The 22,550-nt window shown below is 33.3% G+C and overlaps 1 protein-coding gene across 1 annotated transcript in view; it reads left to right on the top strand.

Moving 5' to 3' along the window:
* The window catches only part of KCNH8 (potassium voltage-gated channel subfamily H member 8), a 341,633-nt gene that overhangs the window by 174,958 nt on the left and 144,125 nt on the right, over positions 1–22,550 (top strand). The window contains exons 4-5 of the mRNA XM_012466726.2: positions 9,568–9,695; positions 14,296–14,536. Of these exons, the coding sequence (XP_012322149.1) occupies positions 9,568–9,695; positions 14,296–14,536 (369 nt within the window). The remainder of the gene's footprint in view (positions 1–9,567; positions 9,696–14,295; positions 14,537–22,550) is intronic.

Below are 22,550 nucleotides of genomic sequence, written 5' to 3'. Positions count from 1 at the left end.
GTTGTCAATATCATGCTAAAGTTGTAATAAGAAGATTGTATTGTTGATTCTGCTCTTCTACCAGAGATTGCACACAGAGCAGCAATGGTGGAGTTACAACTCAGAATAGAAAGTGAATTGGACCTTATCTTGGGAACCCTATGAATTAGCTAAGTTACCTCCAAGTCTCTCAACATACTTTTGTCTGGATAAATCAGATTGCCTACGTTTCTTTAAGGTCAAGAAATATAATGTAATTATCTCTGCCTTTCCAGCTTCACTGCTGGCACAAGATAAATAGATACTTTGAAACTTGATGAGTAGGTGGAATCTATTTGTTGATCTTACAGAGTCAGCATGTTTTCATCTTCTGTTCTATCTTCTTCCTCCTGTAGTCCTATATTTTCATTCCTGACTACTTCTTGGTGGCTTTATTCACAAATAATCTCTTTTATTCTTTCATACTCAAGATACAGCCAAGATTTTGTTGCTTTAACTTCTATAAGCATAAGAGAGGCCCACAACCAAAAAGTACTAAGGAGTTTTAATATAAGACATTGGAGAATACTAGTGGAAAAATATTGTATCACTTCAGTACCCACCATCACTGTCACAAAATTGTTACTGCTACAAATTATCAAGGTTGACTTAAAAGTTTTAAATTAATTTCCACACTAGAATTCTTATAAACTCGCTTTTCATTTTAATTATTTGTAATATATTCTATAACTCTAAAACATGGACCAATTTTGTATAGAACTTCATTACTTTTCAAAATCAGTTACCAATACTTTCCTTTCAGATTTTGAGTTAGCTGTTCTGAAGGAAAAAAAGAGCCTATAATTTAGGAGAAACTGCATGATAAAGACAAAGAGAAAATGCTTTAGAACTGGACATGCTGTTTAAACCTACTGAACTTCAATGATACTATCTTTAAATTCACCAAAATGTTAAATTATTACTGGGAGATGGTATTATAAAAGAGATTCATTTCCTGCTTTACACTGGTTTTCACTTCTAAATTTAGTAAAATCCACATGTATCATTTTTAATATTTAAGGAAGAAATGTTTATATACTATTTCATTGTAGTTGATCTTATAAAAAGGAAATGCAATAAACATTTGGAAGGAAATGCATGAAATTCTTGATATTGAAGCCAATCAGGCATTCTTTTTTATTTTTCCATATTTCCCAATTTTTCATAATGAGTTTAAATTACCTTTATTCTATTTTTTCTGTTTTCCAAAATTTTTATGAGTTTAAATTAGCTTTATTCTCTCTCCCTCCTCTAATATATATATATATATGTATTATAAATATATATATATGTCTTTTTTATAAATTACAAAAACTGCCACCCCACTAAATAAGACTGTTCCCTTGGTTACTGTTGAATGTTTTTCTTAAAGAAGATTCTTTCTATTGCTTGTTTGTTATAAAGATTTTTTAAAAAGCACAAATGTTTACTGAGTTATATATAAAATTTGGTATTAACTGAGATGGTCATTTTTTTTCTTTTTAATTTATAAATCTGCTGAAATATATTGATTCCCTAAAAGGGAACCACCCTTAGCATAAATCCTACATGAGATTGATGTAGTTTTCTTTTACAGTACTTCTAAATTCAGTTTACTAATGTTTTATTTAGGATTTTTAGATCTATACATGAAAAAGGTATATATTTTTTCTTTTTTATTATACTCATCTAGTTTTGGTAACCAGTTTTCTAGAGTTTTAGACTGAATTCAGAAATTTTTTAGATTTTTTTATTCTATGATGTTGTTAAAAGAATTATTTGTTCCTTTAAATCTTGATAACCTTGACTTTAAAACTCTCTGAAATAGGCCTCAGAGAGGGGTAGTAAGTAACATGAGATGGTCTCTCTCTACTTCTTTCCACGTTATTGGTCTATTGAAAATTTTTATTATTTTTTGGAACTATTTCGGTAATTGACTCCTACCCTCAAAGTATTCATTAAATTTAAAAAACTATGCAAATATATTTTTCTACAAAGTAATTTTGTAATTTTTAAAAGTCTTCCAAATTCATGATCTTTTTTAAATTCATGTTCTTTTTAAATTCTGAATATTATTTGTCTTGTTCTTTTATCCTTGAATACAATTGCCAGAAGTTTAATTCTCTTATCTTCTTTTCATTTAATTGGCCAATTTTTTTTTAAAAAAAATTTGTTTTCTGTTTTTTTTTTTTTAGATAACCTTCTAGTTTACTCTTATTTGTTGTTTTCCTATTAAATTGTTATATTTATTTTGTGTCTTAAAGTTCTACAGATTTTACATTTGAAATATCTAGTTTGTTTCATGTATTAAATTTTTTATATATTTTGTAATAAATATATTTTAAGTATTATTTTTTCTCTCATTCATCTTTGATTATATCATTGAGTTTGGATATCAAATATGGCTATTAACATTATTTCTTTTTAAAAACAGCCTTTTATTTCCAAAAGTCTATAAGTTTACTTACTAATTTCTCTTAAAATAAAAAATTATACAGAAATTTTAAAAATCAAAATAGAATTTGAACCATTATATGGAGAATTGTTTTCATACATGACTTCTATTTTTCAGAATATTTTTGAAATTGTCTTTGCAGAACAAAGTGAACTATTATGAATGTTCCATGAGCATATGAAAAGAGGGATTCCTTCTTTGGTAGATACCATAGACACTCATTCATTAATTATAGATAATTATTAACATTATTAATGTATTGATAACATGTAAAACAATGTATTAACATTCCCTATAATTTTATTTATTTTTCTGCCACCACAACTACCAATTTCTGAGACAGGTGAAGCCACTTCACTGTGATTTTGGATTTTCAGATTTCTTGTGTTTTTAACGTTTATCAATGCCTTATAATTTATAACATAAAAATTTATAATTTTATTATAATTTTTTAATAAGAACTTTTCCTTTGCATCTTGAACTAGAAGATTTTGCATTGATATTTAAATGGGAACAGGTACTCTATTTTTTTAAAAAGCATGTTTTAAAAGTAGTTTACAATGTAAAAGTGGGAATATGAGAGGAAAGGGAGAGGAAATAAAACGTAAAATGACAACTGGAGAGAGTATTTTTTAGCGTATGTCCATTTTAGTGCAAGAAAGAGAAAGAGGGTGAAATAAGAGAAGACCCTGTCTAGCAGAGAAAATAATTCCTGTCTAGGAGAGATCCATTTTGACCCAACACAATAACATAGATAAGTAAAAAAAATCTGAGAGGCTCACAGCTCAGTGATCTGTAATTTATTATGGTGTGTTTGAAAGAACACGTGATTTCAAGCAAGATCATTGAGAATTCAAATATCAGCCCTCCCAGTTACTGTGTGAATTTGGACAAGTACACAATTTCGATGATCTTTAGGTTTGTTTTATTTTATGCTTTCTTTTCCTTCAGTTCATAGAAAAACTAATGCTTTAACAAAGTGAGGATTAAAAAGGAATGAACACAAAGTTCCTGGCCATAGAACATGACGGAGGTTAAGGGAATATTGCTAATACATGATGTTTTGTTGAGAAATCCTAACTCACTGGAGTCTAATCATAACTTTAATTTTTTCCTAGAAATTTTCATCTCTCAGTGTTTAATAACTAAAATGACTTATTTAATTATCCTGCTTACTGACCACTATCTCCTCTCCTTATATTTTACTTATTTACCTTTGTTGACCTGATGGCAATTGAAATCTTCACCTTTTCATCACTGAAAGAAAAAAGGAGGGCCTAGATTTTCTCTTTTCACTCTGAACTCTCTTACTAGATAATTGCATAATCAATTAAATGACAAAGCCAGGCAACTTGACTCTCTATACATATTTCAAATGTGCCAGCTTTGCTCCATATCTACTGATAGCTACCACTCAAGTCTAAAGCTATCATGTTTTTACTGATCTTCTAAAACAGGCTCCTGAGTAATCTCCTATCAACTTCTGTTGACGCTTTCTGATCAAATCACACATTACAAGTCAATGTGTTATTTTGAAAACTCAAAAGTTCTCATGTCATTTGAAGGTTTAAAATCTTGCTGTTGCTTCATGTGCTCCAGCACTCTAGCTTGCTAATCTCTGCTTTGTTACAGGAAACAAGAAGAGAGTGAAGGAGATAGAAATATACATAGAGACAGAGAGAGAGAGAGAGAGAGTTAGGGGGAGAGATATTGAGAGAGGAGAGAGGGAGAGAGAGAAGAATAAAGAGAGAGTTATCTTCTTATTCAAGTCACTACAAATATATATTTTAGGCTTTTTTTTTTTTTTCTAGAGCAGCCTAGGTTGTTTTCTAACTACTGCTTTTTATCATTGTACTTATAGTCAAGAGCAAAAATTCTAATGTGGCTTCAAAGGCCCTGGATGAGCTGTCTAACTTCTGCCTACCTTCTAGTTTCCCTTTTACCTCTCTTCCTTCCTTTCTCTATATACTAACTCTTCTGAACTTGGTTCAGTTCTTCAAAGATGCTGAATTCCTTTCTGACTGAGACCCTCACACCTTGTCTTTGCTCCTCTGACCCTATCTTATTAACAACTATTATTTCTTCAGATTTTAACCCTGGGTCATCCATTGCAAGCATATTTCTGTGATAAATATTAGAGTAAAGTGAAATGATTTTCAACCCCAATCTTGCATGAGGGTTCAATTGTGACTAAACATTTTCACAGAAAACTTTTTTTCTTCCATTTAGAGTCAAGACTAACAGATTATATTTGTTCCCTACCACCACCAATCTATATAATTTTATCAGGTTTCACTGTTAAATGGTTTGATATCACTTTATTTTTGTCCTTTTTGTGGTGAAATAATTTTACATTAAAAATACATATGAGTATAAAATATTATTACAAATCATCATATACCCCAAATCCACTTTAAGAAATGGAACTGTACTAATTCCATTTAGTAAGGCACATGGTGGTCAACTGGAGATTCTATTTTCTAGCCTCTTGTGCAGCTAGTTATAGTCATGTGATTACATATAGTTTTACAGCAGTTGTACATTTCTCTAAACAATATATTATTTAGTTTTTCGTGTGTGAATATTGTTAAAATGTTGCCATGTTTTCTGTGATCTTTCATTTTTTGCTTTCATACTCAATATTATGTTTTTGAGATATTTCTGTATTAATAGGCAGACACTATTTCATTCATTTCCCATTTATTTTCTCTATAAGTTCAGTTTAATGAAATTATAATATTCTATGTCATTACTATGCCTGTATGCATTGTTTTATTTCTGGACATTTGGCTTATTTCTAGTTATACATACACACACACACATGTTATGTATATATGTACATACTGATGTGTTTGTGGTTTATGTAGATATGCAGATTACAAATATTGCTGTGATTAATATTACAGTGAAGTAGAATGATTTTCAACCCCAATCTTGCATGAGGGTTCAATTGTGACTAAAAATTTTCACAGAAAACTCTTTTTTCCTTCCATTTAGAGTCAAGACTAACATAGATTATTCTTTGATACTTCCCATTGAGGGGCCCTTTTCTAAGATGATAAAATTGCTATCGTTTGATTTGGAAAATCTCAGTTATTACTTAGATTTCTCCACGGAGAAACGAATTGGCTTATTGACTGTTGTAAATATCTAATCTGGTCCATTTTATAGTTAGCATTGTAATTCCACTTGACATTTTGAAGCCAATTGATACTGCATAAGCAGCCCGTTGGCAATTACTACCAAATTTCTGTAGACGTTATCTGAAAATTCTGGCTGTTTAAAATTACTCTCTGCTGGAGTAATAATTACATTTTCAAATGTTGTACGAAGATTCTATGTAAATCAAAAAATTTAACACATTAAGATATGATCTTAACTTTTAGCAGTAACAATGAAATGTGCATTGTTTAGCCACAAGTTTTTAAAAAGTGTCCTTTTTGATATTATTCTGTGCATTTTAAAATCTATTTTTAGTGATTCAAGTCTATAGTAACGTAGCAAATTTTATTTTAAACATTCTTTCAAGTAGGTAGCAAAAGGTGAATGCTTTTTAAAAATGTAACATTCAATTAGACTTTTGCAGTGAATTAAACACCCCATTTGCTGGTCATTAAAGCATCCCAGAGTGGTGTGGGAATTTTGGAGGCGAGGGTAACAAAAGTCCTTGAAAGACTTGGAGTCAAGTCTCAGATGGGTAGGAATTGTGACACCTGTTACTTTATGTGACACTCGATAAGAAGTAGCAGTCCTGAACATTGATTGAAGTCACTAAGGGACTTGGTTATGTGTGTAGTAAGAAGAGGAACTCGAGACCAATCTGATTTCACATACTGACTGTATTCCTGTTACTAGATGTGTGACCATCTAATGTGTTATTAGACCTTCAGTTTTCTCACCTGTAAATGGAGAATAATAATACTTATTTCATAGGATATTTATGAGGATCAGTTTTAATAATAAATTTGGCAGATCTAGAATGAGCCTAGTAGCTATCAACAACAGTCATATGGCTTCCATGACACAGCAACTAAACCAAATTATTTTTATGAAGAAGAGATATCAAAACGCTTTTATGACAGTAGAGAGATTTTATGATGAAGCTTAAATAAATAGATTTTAATATTTTTATATTTTGCAATAACTGTAATATAGATACATTTAGGATGAAATTGCATGTTGACCATTTGACCAAATAATGACTGTTTCTTAATGTAATATAGCCACTTTATTTTTCTTGAACAGTAGCCCTTTAGAAAGAATATAATACAGCTAGATCCTTACTTTGTTTTAACTAAAATATAGTCCAATTGGATTAAAGATTTAAATGTTAAAAATTTTTAAAGTAAGGGCAAAAGATATTGGGGAAACTTGCATATATTTTTGTGTGACAACAGTTTGACTATGCAGGGCATAATGTCTAGACACCAGAAATAGATAGAAGGATAAGTTGGACTGAAACCAGTGGCAGATCTGTATGAGTCTGCAGCAAACTTGATCCTTGCCTTCTTGAAGGAAAGAATTCAGCAAAAGGGAAGAAATAGGTTTAAGGCAGAGGGAGAGACCAAGGCAAGTTTTAGGAGTGAGAGTTTATTCAAATGTTTTAGACAAATATCCCCATTAAAAAGTGGGTGAAGAATGTGAACAGACACTTCTCAAAAGGAGACATTTATGCAGCCAACAAATATATGAAAAAAAAACTCATTATCACTGATTATTAGAGAAATGCAAATCAAAACCACAATGAAACACCATCTCACGCCAGTTAGAATGGCGATCATTAAAAAATCAGGAGACAACAGATTCTGGAGAGGACATGGAGAAATGGGAACACTTTTACATTGTTGGTGTGAGTGTAAATTAGTTCAACCATTGTGGAAGACAGTGTGGCGATTCCTCAAGGACCTAGAAATAGAAATTCCATTTGACCCAGCAATCCCATTACTGGGTATATACTCAAAGGATTATAAATCATCCTATTATAAAGACACATGCACACGTATGTTTACTGTGGCACTGTTCAAAATAGAAAAGACTAGGAAACAACCCAAATGCTCATCGATGATAGACTGGATAAAGAAAATGTGGCACATATACACCATGGAATACTATGCAGCCATTAAAAAGAATGAGTTTGTGTCCTTTGTAGGGACATGGATGAAGCTGGAAACCATCATTCTCAGCAAACTGACACAAGAACAGGAAACCAAATACCATATGTTGTCACTCATAAGTGGGAGTTGAGCAATGAAAACACATGGATACAGGGAGGGAAACATCACATACCAGGGCCTGTCAAGGGGTGGGGAGGTTGGGGAGGGATAGCATTAGGAGAAATACCTAATATAAATGATGGAGAAATGGATGCAGCAAACTACCACGGCACGTGTATAACTGTGTAACAAACTTGCATGTTCTGCACATGTACCCTAGAACTTAAAGTATAATAAAATAAAATAAAAAATGTTTTAGAGCAGGAGTGAAAGGCAGCAATGCACACTTGTAAGTGGGCCAAGTGGGTGACTTGAGAGATCCGAGTTCCCTGTTCAGCCCTTGACTTGGGGGTTTTACACATGGGAATGGTTCTAGGGTTTCCACTTCTCTTCCCTTGATTATTCTCTTGAGGTGGGCTGTCCACATGCACAGTGGCCTGCCAATACTAGGGAGGGGCTGAATTCACAGTGTGTTTACTGAAGCTGTGCATATGTTCACTTGAGGTGCTTTTCCTTACCAGTAGAGCATTCCCAGAGGAAGTTTATATACCATGTAAACTCCACCATTTTGCCTCTTAGTGTGTATGCTTGAGCCCACTCGTTCAACTAAGAGTACCAGCTCCAGGTGTTTTCTATCTATTGAGAGAATGTCTTTCACTGGCACTGGCTGCAGCTAATTATCATTTCAGAGAGACAGCTTAGCAACCACCTGACCATCACCTAATGCTCGCTTGACATTTCCAGGGAGGTGGTCCTCTCCTGCACTCTTCATGTCTGACTAACTACTTACTCTAACATGACAACATAAACGTTAAAATTTTTAAGCTGCATAAACAAATTCCAAAGTCAAGCAACAAATTTGGGACATTTTTCATGGCACCCATAATGAAAAAATGACGATTACTCTAGTATACAAAGAGTTATTCTAAATAAATTTTAAAAAACTACTTTGATTTTAAAATTGACAAAATGAATAGACCAGAAAAATCAATACAAATAGACAATAAGTGTTTAAAGCATGTTCATGGTTTTTATAATATGAATTAATATGTCATTTTTCAACCATCCAAATATTGGACAATACTCATTTGATAGTTTATAGTTTTGGTTTGTGTGTGGTGAAGCAGGCACATCTGTTCATTTGCTGGTACTGTAAATTGCTGGAATGAAATTTGGAATACATATACCAAAATTTAAAATGTACATACCTCTGCCAGTAATTTATTTACTGAATAAACTCAAAGCTATATGTATGCTTTTAAGAATTTTCTTTGAAGGATTGGCCAAACAGATTTTGACAAAAATCTTAGATAAACATAAATCTTCATGATAGAGAAATAGTAAAATTAATAAGGTTAGTTATAATCTTAACATAGTATGCTATTAGCCATTTAGAAAATAGGAGAGAACTGTAATCTGCAGATATGGATTGATTTACAAGCACTTTAATGTGAAAAAGTAATAAGTAAACAGTTTTCACTGTAAACTTACATTTACGGAGAGAAAAATAATTATAAATGTGGAGATAGGGTACATATTAGAAATTTTTCTGGAAATAATGCTTTTAAATGTTGAGAGTAGAATTAGGATTTTGAGTGTGGAATAGCAGGAAGGAAGGAATAATACCCATTAATGCTTTTCTGAACTATCTGAAAATTCTCCTATGTTCATGTATGTTTTACTTTAATTTTTAAAAATTAATGCACTCAGTCTGATGATAAAAATTATGTAAATTGCAAAGGACTGAGACTAAAGTTAAATAAAATGTCATTAGGATCCAGCAGATTATTTTAGGTATTGAAAAACATGTACAATATGCTCTTGAAAGATAACTGTCAAAATGACATTCTTGAGGTGAAATGATGCCTGCATTTGTGTCTAATGAGTTTTATTTTCCCCCAGACAAAGTCAAAGGAAGATCAAGAGCAGGGACTCACTTTGACTCAGCCCGGAGACGGAGTCGAGCAGTCCTTTATCACATCTCTGGGCACCTGCAAAGAAGAGAAAAGAACAAATTGAAAATAAATAACGTAGGTGGTATGTGTGTACAGGACGAATGCTAGTGTTTCCCCTGGTGGCAATGTTTGACTCACTAAAGAAAGGCCTCAATTACTCATTTATTGGCTAGCCTAGATTTTTTTCCACTTTGGTTTGTGCTTTTCTATGAAGAACAAACTGGAAAAGGTCAGCAGTCATGAGGCATTTCTATAATAAAAGTGCTTAATCATAGTGTTATCACAGCCTAGAAATTAGAATATTATTGCAGTGAAGTACAATATGGTACTAGGGACACTGAAAATGGGGACACACTGGTTACATTTTATGAAACCAAATGATGCAGCAAGTCATATTACACATTCATAGTTTGCTGGTTAAAATATCTCAAATTTAATTTTAGTTCCATCTGTTTTGCACGTTATCTAATTCTACAAATGCTTTTATCCAAGGGAACATGACCAAATCCAAGTCATTACTCCATTAAAAAATTTACATTTTATACAAAATACAGTTGAAAATTTCACAATGAAATACTGGATTTACAATTACATGCCATACATTAAACAATTTTGGGAAAAGTCACATGTTTAGTAAGTTACAATAGAGTTCCTTTCTGAAATATGGTGTTTATCTGTCAAAGTCACAACAAATAACTATGCCTGTATAAGGTGATTCTTTCCGATTTTACATGACATATATCCTCTAGGATTTCACACTGAATTTCGTAATTGGTTGTTAGCACTAAGAGACTTCACTGAGAAACCTATGTTTAAATAGAACAATGTCTATTTAATTGTAGATATTGAAAATTTTTAAATGATGGTAATGTCATTAATTTGCCTTATGGAATCATTAGAACATATATGTGGGGTTGTGTGACAATAGGCCGCAGATTAAATACTCAACATCTAACTTGCCTAAGAAACAAAATGTCACATGAAACAATCAGAACTATTTTGGAATTGATTTAAGATCCAGAGGTTCTGGGAGTTAGGACAGAGAGGGGATCCTTTGGCATTTTATTTTATTCCTAGCAAGCTCAGGGACTACCTAATCCGACATACACATACTTTGATAAAAGAAGATCATGCATCAAACATATGAAGTATTCATTTCTCTGATTGTAGTGAAGAAAGAAAGATGTAGGAACCCAGGGTGAGGAGCGAAGTCTGACATGGAAGTGATGCAAACCTGGCTCTACTTCAATGCAAGTTTCTGTAAGCCAGTTCAAGATATTTTGAATCATTTGTCCTTTAAGGACCATCAACCATGCCCATGCTGGTCTGCCATGTACCACTATGGAGGGTCACAGTTTGCTTTTTTTTTTTTTTTTTCTTAATTCAATATAAAGGTTCTCTAGGGATACCTGTGCCTAAGTGTCGTATTGATTTCCCAGGAATCCAGGGAGAGGCTTGAAACAGTGCACATCACTTGATCTATGGATCCTTCCACTGGTGCCTAGTTACATCTCCCTTCGGTTACTAAGTCAGCCTTGGTGACAGTAAGCAAGTTATAGGAAGAAACAAAAGTAACCACATCTGGGCTTGATTCCATGCAAACCAACCAGCAAAGCACCTAAACAAATATCCACAGATTCTGTAAGGCTGAAAGCTGACACTATCTAACTTTTAGTGGAGAATTTAAGCATAGCAAGTATTAGTGAGCTTAGAAATGCATTTGCTGAGCATGCTGTTTTTCCCCTTAGATTCAACAAAGTACAAAGCAGTACTTAAAATTTAATTTTAAAAAACCATAACTCCTGCTACTTAGCTAATTTGCTTAATTACCATTCATTTAATAAATACAAATAACAGGATGGAGCATTAAAATAATACATAGTAATTTAAGATGACTAATCAGCATAGTGACTATAATCTACAGGTAATATCTTACTCCTGAAGCAAAGTATGGAATCAGGACTTGCCCTGTTCACCTGTTCACTATCTCCTTTCAAGGATAACAGAATAGAATGGCTAAGTGGCAGATAGAAGGGAGAAAGAAGAAGAGGAAATGAACTGTATAGTTTATTGAATAAACAACAAATTTTCAAGAAATTCTGGCTCTAATAACATTTGCACACACAAAAAATAATTCTTAACATTTTTATAGTCCTTTGCTATTTACAAATTCCTTTTACTTACATCATATTATTCGATTCTTATAGCAAGCCAGTACTAGGTCTGATTTTTATTAGTTCAATTTTAATGAAGGAAAAAGACCCAACTTATTCAAAATCTCAAAAGTTGAAGCAGCAGTTGTGGTAACCAGCCTTTAATTTTCTAATTTAGAACCACCATGCTTCTGACTCTTACCTTGCTACTTCTCAGATACAATTCTGTGGAACAGGAATATATGCTTCAGCCATAGGCAAATGAACTCATCAGGTCATTAGCAGGTTTGGGAAATCGGAATACAACATATTTTAGTCTGTCTCCAACTTTGCCTGATATGCCTTGAAAAAGTGTTTTCAAATTCTGCCTTACTTGATTTGTTATTCTGTCAATCAAATGAGAATGGGATGATGCAGATGTTTCCAACAGAAAGAAATCTTTGGATGCTTGAAAGGAGAGTGCTACAAATGCATATTTCTGGCAGGGCACAGTGGTGAGTAGAAGAAGAGGAGCATCTATTTTTTTCACTCAGGTGATTGTGTAAAGATGTTTGCAGGATTTGAGCTAACAACATTTCAAAATTTAAGTCTAAATCTCAGATGTATTCAATTCTCAGTATCTTTTAAAAATATTTTTAAAATATGTTTTAAGTAGCCTGCAAAATGAAACCATGTAATTTGTTTTCTGATTTGTACCAAAAACTAATATATTGCTGAACTTTTGCAACAGAACAACTAATGCCTCATATAATCAGCATAATCAAAAAAACCCCAAACTTTACTTTTTGAGTTTTCCCAAATCATTACCCCTAGATATGGATACTCCCTCAAACAATGTAAAATTTTAATTTCTGTAATATGATAGGAAAAACTTATTTGAATAGAAAATGAGATATTTCCCATGGTTTCTGATAATTATTGTAGTAAATATTCAGGGAAAATTTGGATTAGAACCAATCAGGTTATTGCAACTAGAAGTGTTTATCAATGATAAGAAAATTAATGGTCATAGACTTTAATTTCCTCTTCCAATGTAATAGCCTGAATTTTAATGAGAAGCCCAATGGGCTACTTCATTCCTCTTCTCAGTTTTATGCTGAAGTCTACCTTTGGAACTGCTTTCTTGAAACCAAAGAATGAGGCAAAGGAGACAGGACAGATATCAGGGAATTGTATGAAACCTAGAGTCAGTGGCAGATGGGCATCTAAGGACCATCTGGAAGTAGTTTAACAGTGCCCCACCATGAAGTACTGACATTATGAGATGCCTGTGTGGGTTGAGTGAGAATATTAACAGGAAGTAGATACATGGGTTGAGAAAACCTACCAAAGAGAAATGCCAGAAAGGGGTGCATTAATATTAAGATAGCAGAACTATTCAATCACTGACAGCCACCACTTAGAGCTAAGTGTTCCTGATCTTTCCGAACCTTTCTTGAATCCTCAGGTACTTCAGGATCCCTGAACACATCACATTAATTTGCCCTTACCTCAGTGACTGAGACAAGAACACAACACTATGACCTGCAAATAATATGCATTCTGGAATTTTTAACTGCTCTGTTAATTCAACAAAACTTTCAAATATAAGTTTCCATTACCTATCTTGTATTTCTCATTAATTGAGGTCAAAGCAAGGTCTGCAAGTATCTGGTCAGAGGCTTGTCAAATTTCCACACATGCTATTGTTTGGCCTCCCTTTGTCTCCTAGCAATAAGGGAATTGTTCATCAATTTGAACTGCGTTCAGACTGAAGTGCTTTTGCAGTTATCAAAAACTTCAGCTATTTTGCATTTAATCAGCTGCACAGTGAACATTGGCTTTCTCCTGCCATGACTTGAAATAATAACTCTTGAGTAACTGTTTCTTATTTACCATCTGAACAAGGTCTGGCCCATGTCAGAATGCATCTGTGTCAATCAAGGTAATGAGGTTTGGGTTCCAAACTTGAAGCTTCACCAACAGCCCCAATGCAAAAAAATGCATGTAGTTAGCACAACTTGGTTATATTTGGAAAGAAATGTAAACTGTTTACAATATAATGTTGGTCATATATCTATTCTTTTTGGAAAGAAAAGTGCAGTTGCTGTTATCAGTAAAATATCAAGTCAAATAGGTTCTTTAGATAATGTCATCAGAAATCTGTAAGTATACAGAATGTCCTCATGACCGTAGAAATGTCAATATAGCTTTGTATTTATAATGCGTGTAAGATTACATGTAACTGTGAATGTTTTTTAATGACATTTTAGGTAATGGTCTTTTTGTTTTTTTACTGAACAAAATCTGGGTTACTCACTTAGCTTCTTGACTAAACTCTGCATATTCCTGTTCCTTGTAACAAAGATCTCTGCTCAGTTTTAGATGCGTAGATATTTTGCATCACCAACCTTTAAAAGTCACTTGTAAGATACTGTATTGTGTAGTGAATGATCCTCCTCACAAAAGTGTGTGTTTCAAGCTATGTAATTCTTGTTTCTAATGTTGTGTTTCTCCTCTCTCCTTTTTGTCTTCATCCACAGAATGTTTTTGTAGATAAACCAGCATTTCCGGAGTATAAAGTTTCTGATGCAAAAAAGTCCAAATTCATACTTTTGCATTTTAGCACTTTTAAAGCTGGCTGGGACTGGCTTATTTTGTTGGCAACGTTTTATGTTGCCGTGACTGTACCTTACAACGTTTGCTTTATTGGCAATGACGACCTGTCCACAACTCGGAGCACAACAGTCAGTGACATTGCAGTGGAGATTCTTTTTATTATAGGTAAGAAACGACAGTTGCTTTCCTAGGATATTTGCATATGGGAAGTGAAATGTGTTCCAGATATTTCTGACATGAATTTGAACTAAGATCCATTTGCATGGGCATGATTCAGCCTCTGATGCAAATTCTGGAGAAGCACATACTGTATTTGGATGCCTGAAAATTGCCTCTCCCCCTTTATTCAAACAGATCTAAACTGATCTTCTGTGTTTCTAGACTTATTTCATCCAAAATGGGCAAAAAAAAGATTTAACAGCTGTTTTGTTTGTACTCTCACATCCTTCATGATCTTAAACTATGTAGGGTCAGAGATGGGGTTTGACAAAAACCCACCAATGGTGTTGTGATAGTGGTCCAGTCCTTGACGTGGTTCTTTCTCCATGCCCTTCCTTGCCCTTTCATCATGTTGATGGTTTCAGTAAGCGACCCGTTTGCAGAAACAAAGGGTTACATAAGCCTTGCAGTAAATTTGAAGAAGAGTAAGTATCTGATTTTAATTAAAAGGCCCCAAAGGATGTTTGTTAAGAGAATTTATCACTGGAATATTGGGTACCTCAGTTGAAGCTGCATCTGTGCCAATCTTGTAAACCTTTTCCTATTTTCCTGTCCCTTAAATCTTCATCTTGTTTAGACCAAAGTCTAGCTCTGGCTTGCTCATTCTAGGACAGATTCTGGGTCTTTAAGTCACACATTGACTCCCTGTTGAGTTATTGACTTTCATTAGCAGCTGATGCCTGTTTCTTTCCTTGGTCATGGTAATAGAGGGCAATATCCTTACTCTAAAGATGAGAGAATGCTTGGAAACATTTTCAAGCAGGTAGTTGAATAAAGGAGTGAGAAGTGGATCTCAAAATTTCAAAGAAAAATAAATAAATGAGACACATCAAAACCTTGTTTCAATGGTGGTAGTTTGTTTGCTTGTTTGTTTACCTCAGTAAAGCTGTTAAGTCTTTGAGACTGATGGGTTTTCTAATTGAATGTCAGCACATGTTTGCTTTGGATGAGTTTGTGTGCTCTTGGTGGTATGGCTTGGCATCATTATTAACATTGTATCTACTGGGCACACCCTTCAGAGCCTTGATAGGACCCCTGCTCTCACCTCAGAAGTAGTAGCTGTAGTATGTTTAGGCCACTAGATAGCAATGTCATCCAGTTAGGCAGATGGCAAATTGATTTTTAATTTTTTAATTTTAAAATAAAGCTAAGCTTTATTAGAAAGATGTAACCATAAAGTTATCTATTAAATGGAAAATAACATTCCAGTTTGAACAAGGATTTAAAATGAAAATGGTAGACAGATTGGGTGTGTCTGTGGTTTTGTATCCTTTTGCTTTGCCAACCTTTGACATCTTCTCCTACCCATCCATGATGCACACATAAATTAGCATCCTCAATACACTCTCCAGCCAGGCGCGGTGGCTCACACCTGTAATCCCAACACTCTGGGAGGCCAAAGTAGGTGGATCGCCTGAGGTCAGGAGTTCAAGACCAGCCTGGCTAACATGGCGAAACCCTGTCTCTACTAAAAATACAAAAATTAGCTGGACGTGGTGGTGCATACCTGTAGTCCCAGCTACTCAAGGGGCTGAGGCAGGAGAATGGCTCCAACCCAGGAGGCAGAGGTTGCAGTGAGCCAAGATCGTGCCACTGCACTCCAGCCTAGGCGACAGAGTGAGACTCCATCTCAAAAAAACAAAAACAAAACCACTCTCCATGACCTGGTCAAAGTTCTGAAGAACTTGGGCAGTCACTCAACCTGTCTAAGCCTTTGTTTTCTGTAGTAACTATTTCATAGGGTTTTGTGAAATAATAGACATAAGTATCTGCTTAACAAATATTCATCACATTATTGTTATTTGCAACTTCGTTATTAGGTCAGATTATATCTTGAACTTTCCCTTCCATTCTTCCTGATTCTTAGATATTTGAAATTCTTTGGCCTTAGAAGCCACTTCTGTTACCATCTGTTCATTAGCAGATGATGACTTATTTACTCCCATAAAAACTCGTACCTTTGATGGAGATATTTTATAAGTTTTTGTTTGTTTTAAGGCTGCTTTTCTCTACTAAACCAATGGAGACTCATTTGCTCCCCTGATAGCTCCCCTAAATTCTTCTGTGTTTTTTATTACTGTCATTTCTACGGTGCTTCAGGCAGCAAGATGGTTCTCCCAGTAGGCAATACCCATCCCTTACTAACTACATGACCAAGGAATGAAAACTCATTCCAATTTTTTGCAGTTTAGTTTCTACAGAGATTTATTTAGGATTTGAAATTTTGGTCTGCAAGCAATTCTAGTGTGACTCCTGCCTGAAATCCCCTGTTGACTGACTTATTTTTATAAGCAGTAAAAACTTTCCTGTTCTTTCCTACTGTTATCTGCCTGCTCTTTCTTTTAAATGAGTTTAAGCATATCTACAATTTATTATAGCATATTGAGAAAAATAGCTTAAAGTAATATTTCTCTGCTTCCCCAAACCTTTATTCTATAAAATATTTCAAAAAGGGGCCTAAAAGTGATCATTGAGAAATAAGTTAAAATACTGGGGACAATATAGTGCATTGCCTCTAATATTGTGCCTTTACAATGTGAAGGTAGTGCTCATACCATTCAATATTTATTAAATTAATATGTGTGGTAAAATGTACATGTATATTTAACCTACTGTTTATTTTCTATTTCCAGAATAGTATTATTAATTTGGCATCTTATAATCATTTAGGGCAGAATTGTTAAAGGGAAGTGCAAAAAATGCCTGGGAAGGAAAGGCATTCATGTAACTACAAGATGATGTTTTAAAAATATTTTGTTATTTTTCAAAACTGCTGTGTATTCACAGGTTCAACAGTTACCTCTCCCATTTCCTTACCACTCCATACAAAACTGTAAAGCAATATGATTATTTTATAATGAGAAATAATTCAAATGTTCCATGAAGAAGGGACCCACAGTCAAATTTGCGAGATGATGTATCTCTTTTGAAGAGTCACAACATACTTTGGCATTGTAGGTCTTCTAAGAAATTTAATGATAAAGATACTTATTTAAATATGCTTAATCCAGCATTTCTCAAATTTATTTTTACCTCAAAAATTCTTCCCCAGACCACTTAGTAATGCTCTTTTGGGAAGATAGACTCAAAAACATTCTTACCAGATAGATTCATCATGAAGAAAGTATCTGAGTGTAATTATGTTAGTCAAAACTTAAATATAAATGGTGAATCTCTAAGAGGTACTCTTACCCTTAAATTAAATTATTTTGTAAGCCACATTAATTATTTGGGATCAACAGGATGCAAGGTTGTCTATGAGTTACAAAATTTGGCTATATAGTTACCTTTAGTTTAAAAACCATCCTGTATAATTAAGCTGCTGATTAAAAGCCTTATCAAAACTTAAAATGAGAAGTGACTGAATAGCAATTTATCGAATCCAATCTTTCTTACTCCACAGTTGAGGGACTGTACATTAGTGGTTTGCCCAAGGCCCTATAACTGATGGCAGACTCAGATTTCTGGTTGCTAGATCAGGTATACAGCCAATATGATCCTATTTTCTGAAAAAATTCCACTCAATTTGCTTTTCTTTATTTATGGCAATGAGATAGAAAATGAGAAAAAGAAAGGCCACCTTTTTTTTTCTTCCATGAATATGGAAATTAATAGTTTGAATTTGTAATCTTGGTGGTGAAAACTGCTGTGTATTCATAGATTCAACAGTTACCTTTCCCATTTCGTTACTGAAAAAGAAAAAAACAAAAAACAAAACAAAACAAAAAAAAACAATTTTGTGTAGGCAGCAGTATGCCCAGACTCAGGGAATAAATTCTGAATGTTCTAAGCCAGTGCTAATTTCATCCTTTTTATCCCCCTTTCTGGTGTGAAGATCAGTATCTGACCAAGTCTATCCAACAGGATATAAAGAGATGATTGTTTGGTGGGGAGAAGGGAGCTTTTGGAAATAATTCTTTCCCTGATAAAAGAAGAAAGACATGCAAGGGAAAAATATTTGCATCCCCATTCCTTCGTTTCCACCGGGATGTGTAGATGGAAGGATACGATGTTTGAAACCACTGCAGCTGTCTTGTTATCATTTGGAAAGATATGGCTAAGAAGATGTGAATGGTCAAGCAGAAAGCTAAGACGTTGCATCTCCAGACTCCTTTTTGAATGCTGTAAAATGTTCCTGTCATTGTAGCCACTGTTAACTGGGTATTTTGTTACTAATCCTTATATCATTCTAAAAATATATATATATAAAAAAATCACTTAATTGTTTGTGGTCCCTTGCACTGGGCCACTGCAAAGCTCTAAATTATATTCTTTCAAAGAAAACAGAATGAACTTTTTTTACATCTTGTAATTTTACTATGAGACTATCTAAGAAGTGATTTGCACATTCTTATTATCTACTATTATAACCACAAAGGCTGAGAGTCATAGACTTATGCCATAAAGTTGTATCCCTGATTGCCTTGGTCTCTCTAAGAACTCCTCAAAAGCTAAGTGTCAAAGGTAATGTGATATGCAAGTATGCTTTCTGTTTATATTTACCTTAGTCAAAAAAATCACTGAGTAATAGAACATCTGAAAAAACAGAATAGAGAGATTAATGGGGAATATATAAATAAAGGGATAAAGCTGAGAAGCTTTCAGAATGGAAGTAATATATAAATCCTGAGGCCAAGAGGGCACTTTAGGAACTGAATGGGATAAAAAAATATAGTTCATACCTAAACATGTCACAGTGCAGATTATAAAGGATTATAAAGAAAATCTCCAAAGCTTCTGGAAAGAGAAAATTTACTTACCAAGGAATAATTATTAGACTAAAATCAGATTTCTCAGCAACAGTAAAGGCCAAAAGGCAATGAACAATATCTGGCTTACTAGAAAAAAATACTAGCTGGTCTTTCTTCCTTCCTTCCTTCTTTCCTTCCTCCCTCCCACCCTTTCTCCCTCCTTTCTTTTTTCTTTCTTTCATCTCTCCCTTCCTTCCTTTCCCTTCCTTTCTTTTCTCTTTCTTTTTCTTTTATTTCTTTCTCCCAGTTCACTGTTCTTCAGGAAAGGATACACAATGTAGATAATTTCACAAAAAAAACAGAACAAAACAATTGTACCACCCATAGATTTTCACTGAAAGAACTGCTAAAATGTGTTCTTTAGCAGGAAAAGAAGTGAAACCAGAAGGAAGGAGTGGATCCAAGATAAAACCAAATTTAAAATGAAAATTTATTAAAAATGTAAACAAATTAGATTAACCATTGGCTGAAAATAAACAATATTGTTTCAGTGGACTGAATAAAAACAAGTTATAGCAGATACTGCTAAAACATGTTGACAAATTTAATTAACTATTGACTGAAGACATATTAAGGTGTTTTATGTTTTTTACATAGGTAGAAACTAAAATTCTAAAGGATGATGACCATATGAAGGTGATGGTAGGTGGCTGAAAAGCAATATGTCGTATTTTAACATGTGAGAATAAATACATTAGGATCTAGAAAATATTGTTAGAAAACTTAATTATTTGTGTGTATTAAAATTTTTAAAGTAACTGTGCAAAAAGAAAAAGGAAAACTATTAATGAATACAGTGATTTCAAAACAACCAGAAAAAAATTAAGGAAAACATGAAAAATTACCAATTATCTACAAGGAAAATGAAAGGAGAAAAACAAATGAGGAAGAAAAATATGGAGATTAGAAGATGAAAAATAACAGCAGTAAATCAAGATATATGACAAATATTCAAATGTAAACATTTAGTGGACAGTAGTAACTCACCTGCTAAAATAAGTGATATTCAATGAATTTAATTCAAAAATATGCCAGTTATAGAATTAAATCTAATACAAAACTACTAAAGGAATGGGGAAAAAAAATCTGTTATGTAAATACTAACCAAAAGAAAAGTGATGCAAGAATATAAATAGCTGAGATATAAAGATATTAATAGGGCCAGTAATACTACATGCTAATAAAATTAACTATTAAGAAGATATAACCATGATAAATATATGTACTTATGTATGTGTGTGTTGTGTGTGTATATAGAGAGTGAGAAAGAGAGAGGGAGAAACTTATTTTTAAAAATAAAAATAGCTATTTTAACACACAGTATCAGAAACTGATAAACTAACACATGAATATTTTTAGACTATAGGAGAGTTGAAAAGCATGATTGATACCTGATTCAATGTCATTTAAGTAGAGTGCCCTCAACCTTGGTACTACTGAAATTTGGGGCTGGATAATCATTGGCTGTGAAGGCTGCCCTGTACATTGCAAGATGTTTAGCAACATCTCTGATCTCTACCCACTAGATGCCAATGGCACCCACTGCCGAGTGTGACAATCAAAATTGCCTCTAGACATTGCCAATTTATGCATCTATTATAATTTCCAAGAAATATTGTGAAATGAAATAAGCAAGATTAATTGTGTATGTATAGTATGCTATCATTTATATACTAAAGAGGTGGGGAAAGAGTATGTATATATATATTTGATAATGCTTAGGTTTTCTTTGGAGACTTAAATAAGAAATTGCTGAGCTTCTTTGCTTCCAAAGAGAACCACAAGGTACTTAGCACAGAAAAGGGAAGATTACTGGATACCTTCTGTGAACTTTTGAGTTTTGAGCAACATAACTGTAATGCCAAATAAGAAAAAATGAAAATAAAGTAAAAAGCATGAGTTAAGTTTTTACTTTAGAATTTTTTAAAAGCCTGAGCAGAAGCCTAAATGAAGTCCTAAAGATAAGGACAAAAATTATAGTCTAGAAAGCAAACAAAAATAAGAACAATTTGGCAAGAATCAGTCAAATTTGAAAGCACATACCCTAGGATTCAGCATTTCTTTTTTTAGGTGGAGAATTACTTGCAGACATGTGCAAAGGTTTGCTGGGTTATTTTTTGCAGAAGCAAAATAATGGAAACAACCTATATATTCACTGACAGTAGAGTATAAATCAAGTGTGGTGAATGGGTGGATGTATATAATGAAAAACTATACAATAGAGAAAAAAGAATATAGAACAGGGATTGGCAAACCAAGTGTCAGAGGCCAAATTCTTCTGCCTGTTTTTATAGACAAAATTTATTGTTAAAACAATTACTCATATTCTTTTGAATCTGTTTTATTGTTGCATTCACACTATATCAGCAGAGTCGAGTAGTTGTAACAGAGACTATGTGGCCAACAGAGCCTGAATCTTCACGATTGGTTCTTTAAACAAAACGTTTGCCAACGCCTGGTCTAAAACAATGATTTGTAACCCAACATTGCCTTTTCCATAACAAATATTTTATAATGCCTTCTTATTCTCTACCTATTCACCTTAAAAACAAAATCAATACAATAACTTTAATATCAGAGAGAACATAAAGGAAATAATTTATAATAATTTCTTGTGTGTTTAAATTCATAAGGGCTGTCGTGTTAGGATACTAAAATGCATAATGAGATAAATACTTGAACTAAGTTATCATGAACAAATTTAGATTTACAATAATTCCATTGAAGAAATACAGGTGAATTAAAAGAGTGGAGATACAAGTGGACATTGAATAAAAACTAGTATTAGGATGAGTATTCATTAAGCATACATTAATATATGACAACCGAAATTGAGAAATAGCTAACTCAAGTAAGGATAGCATGCTAAGACAAATTTCAGTCTATGAAAATAGAAAAATGAGGAAACTAAGTATTCTGGCAAATTTCCCTATACGTAGTATTCCAACAATTCCTGTGCTCAGACCTGGGGTGAGACAGTGATGAAATCAAAATAAATAAATAATAACAGGAAAAACAATTGAATGGGAAAAAACAAAGAGAAAAAGAAATCATGATATTAAATTTTCCTAACGACTTCGTAATAGAATCATGGATTTTTTTCTCTCATTAAAATAAGTATTTCTTCATTAATTAAAATAAAGGAGATCCCACATTTTTCTGCCAAAACAGTTGAAAGTTATGTGGGATAAAGGACTATCATACTGGGT

The sequence above is a fragment of the Aotus nancymaae genome, unplaced genomic scaffold, assembly GCF_030222135.1.
Source record: "Aotus nancymaae isolate 86718 unplaced genomic scaffold, 86718_ANA_hifiasm-v0.15.2.pri h1tg000019l, whole genome shotgun sequence".
Classification (NCBI taxonomy): Eukaryota; Metazoa; Chordata; class Mammalia; order Primates; family Aotidae; genus Aotus; species Aotus nancymaae.
The sequence above is the reverse complement of the archived record's forward strand: the minus strand, read 5'-3'. Positions and strand labels throughout refer to the sequence as shown.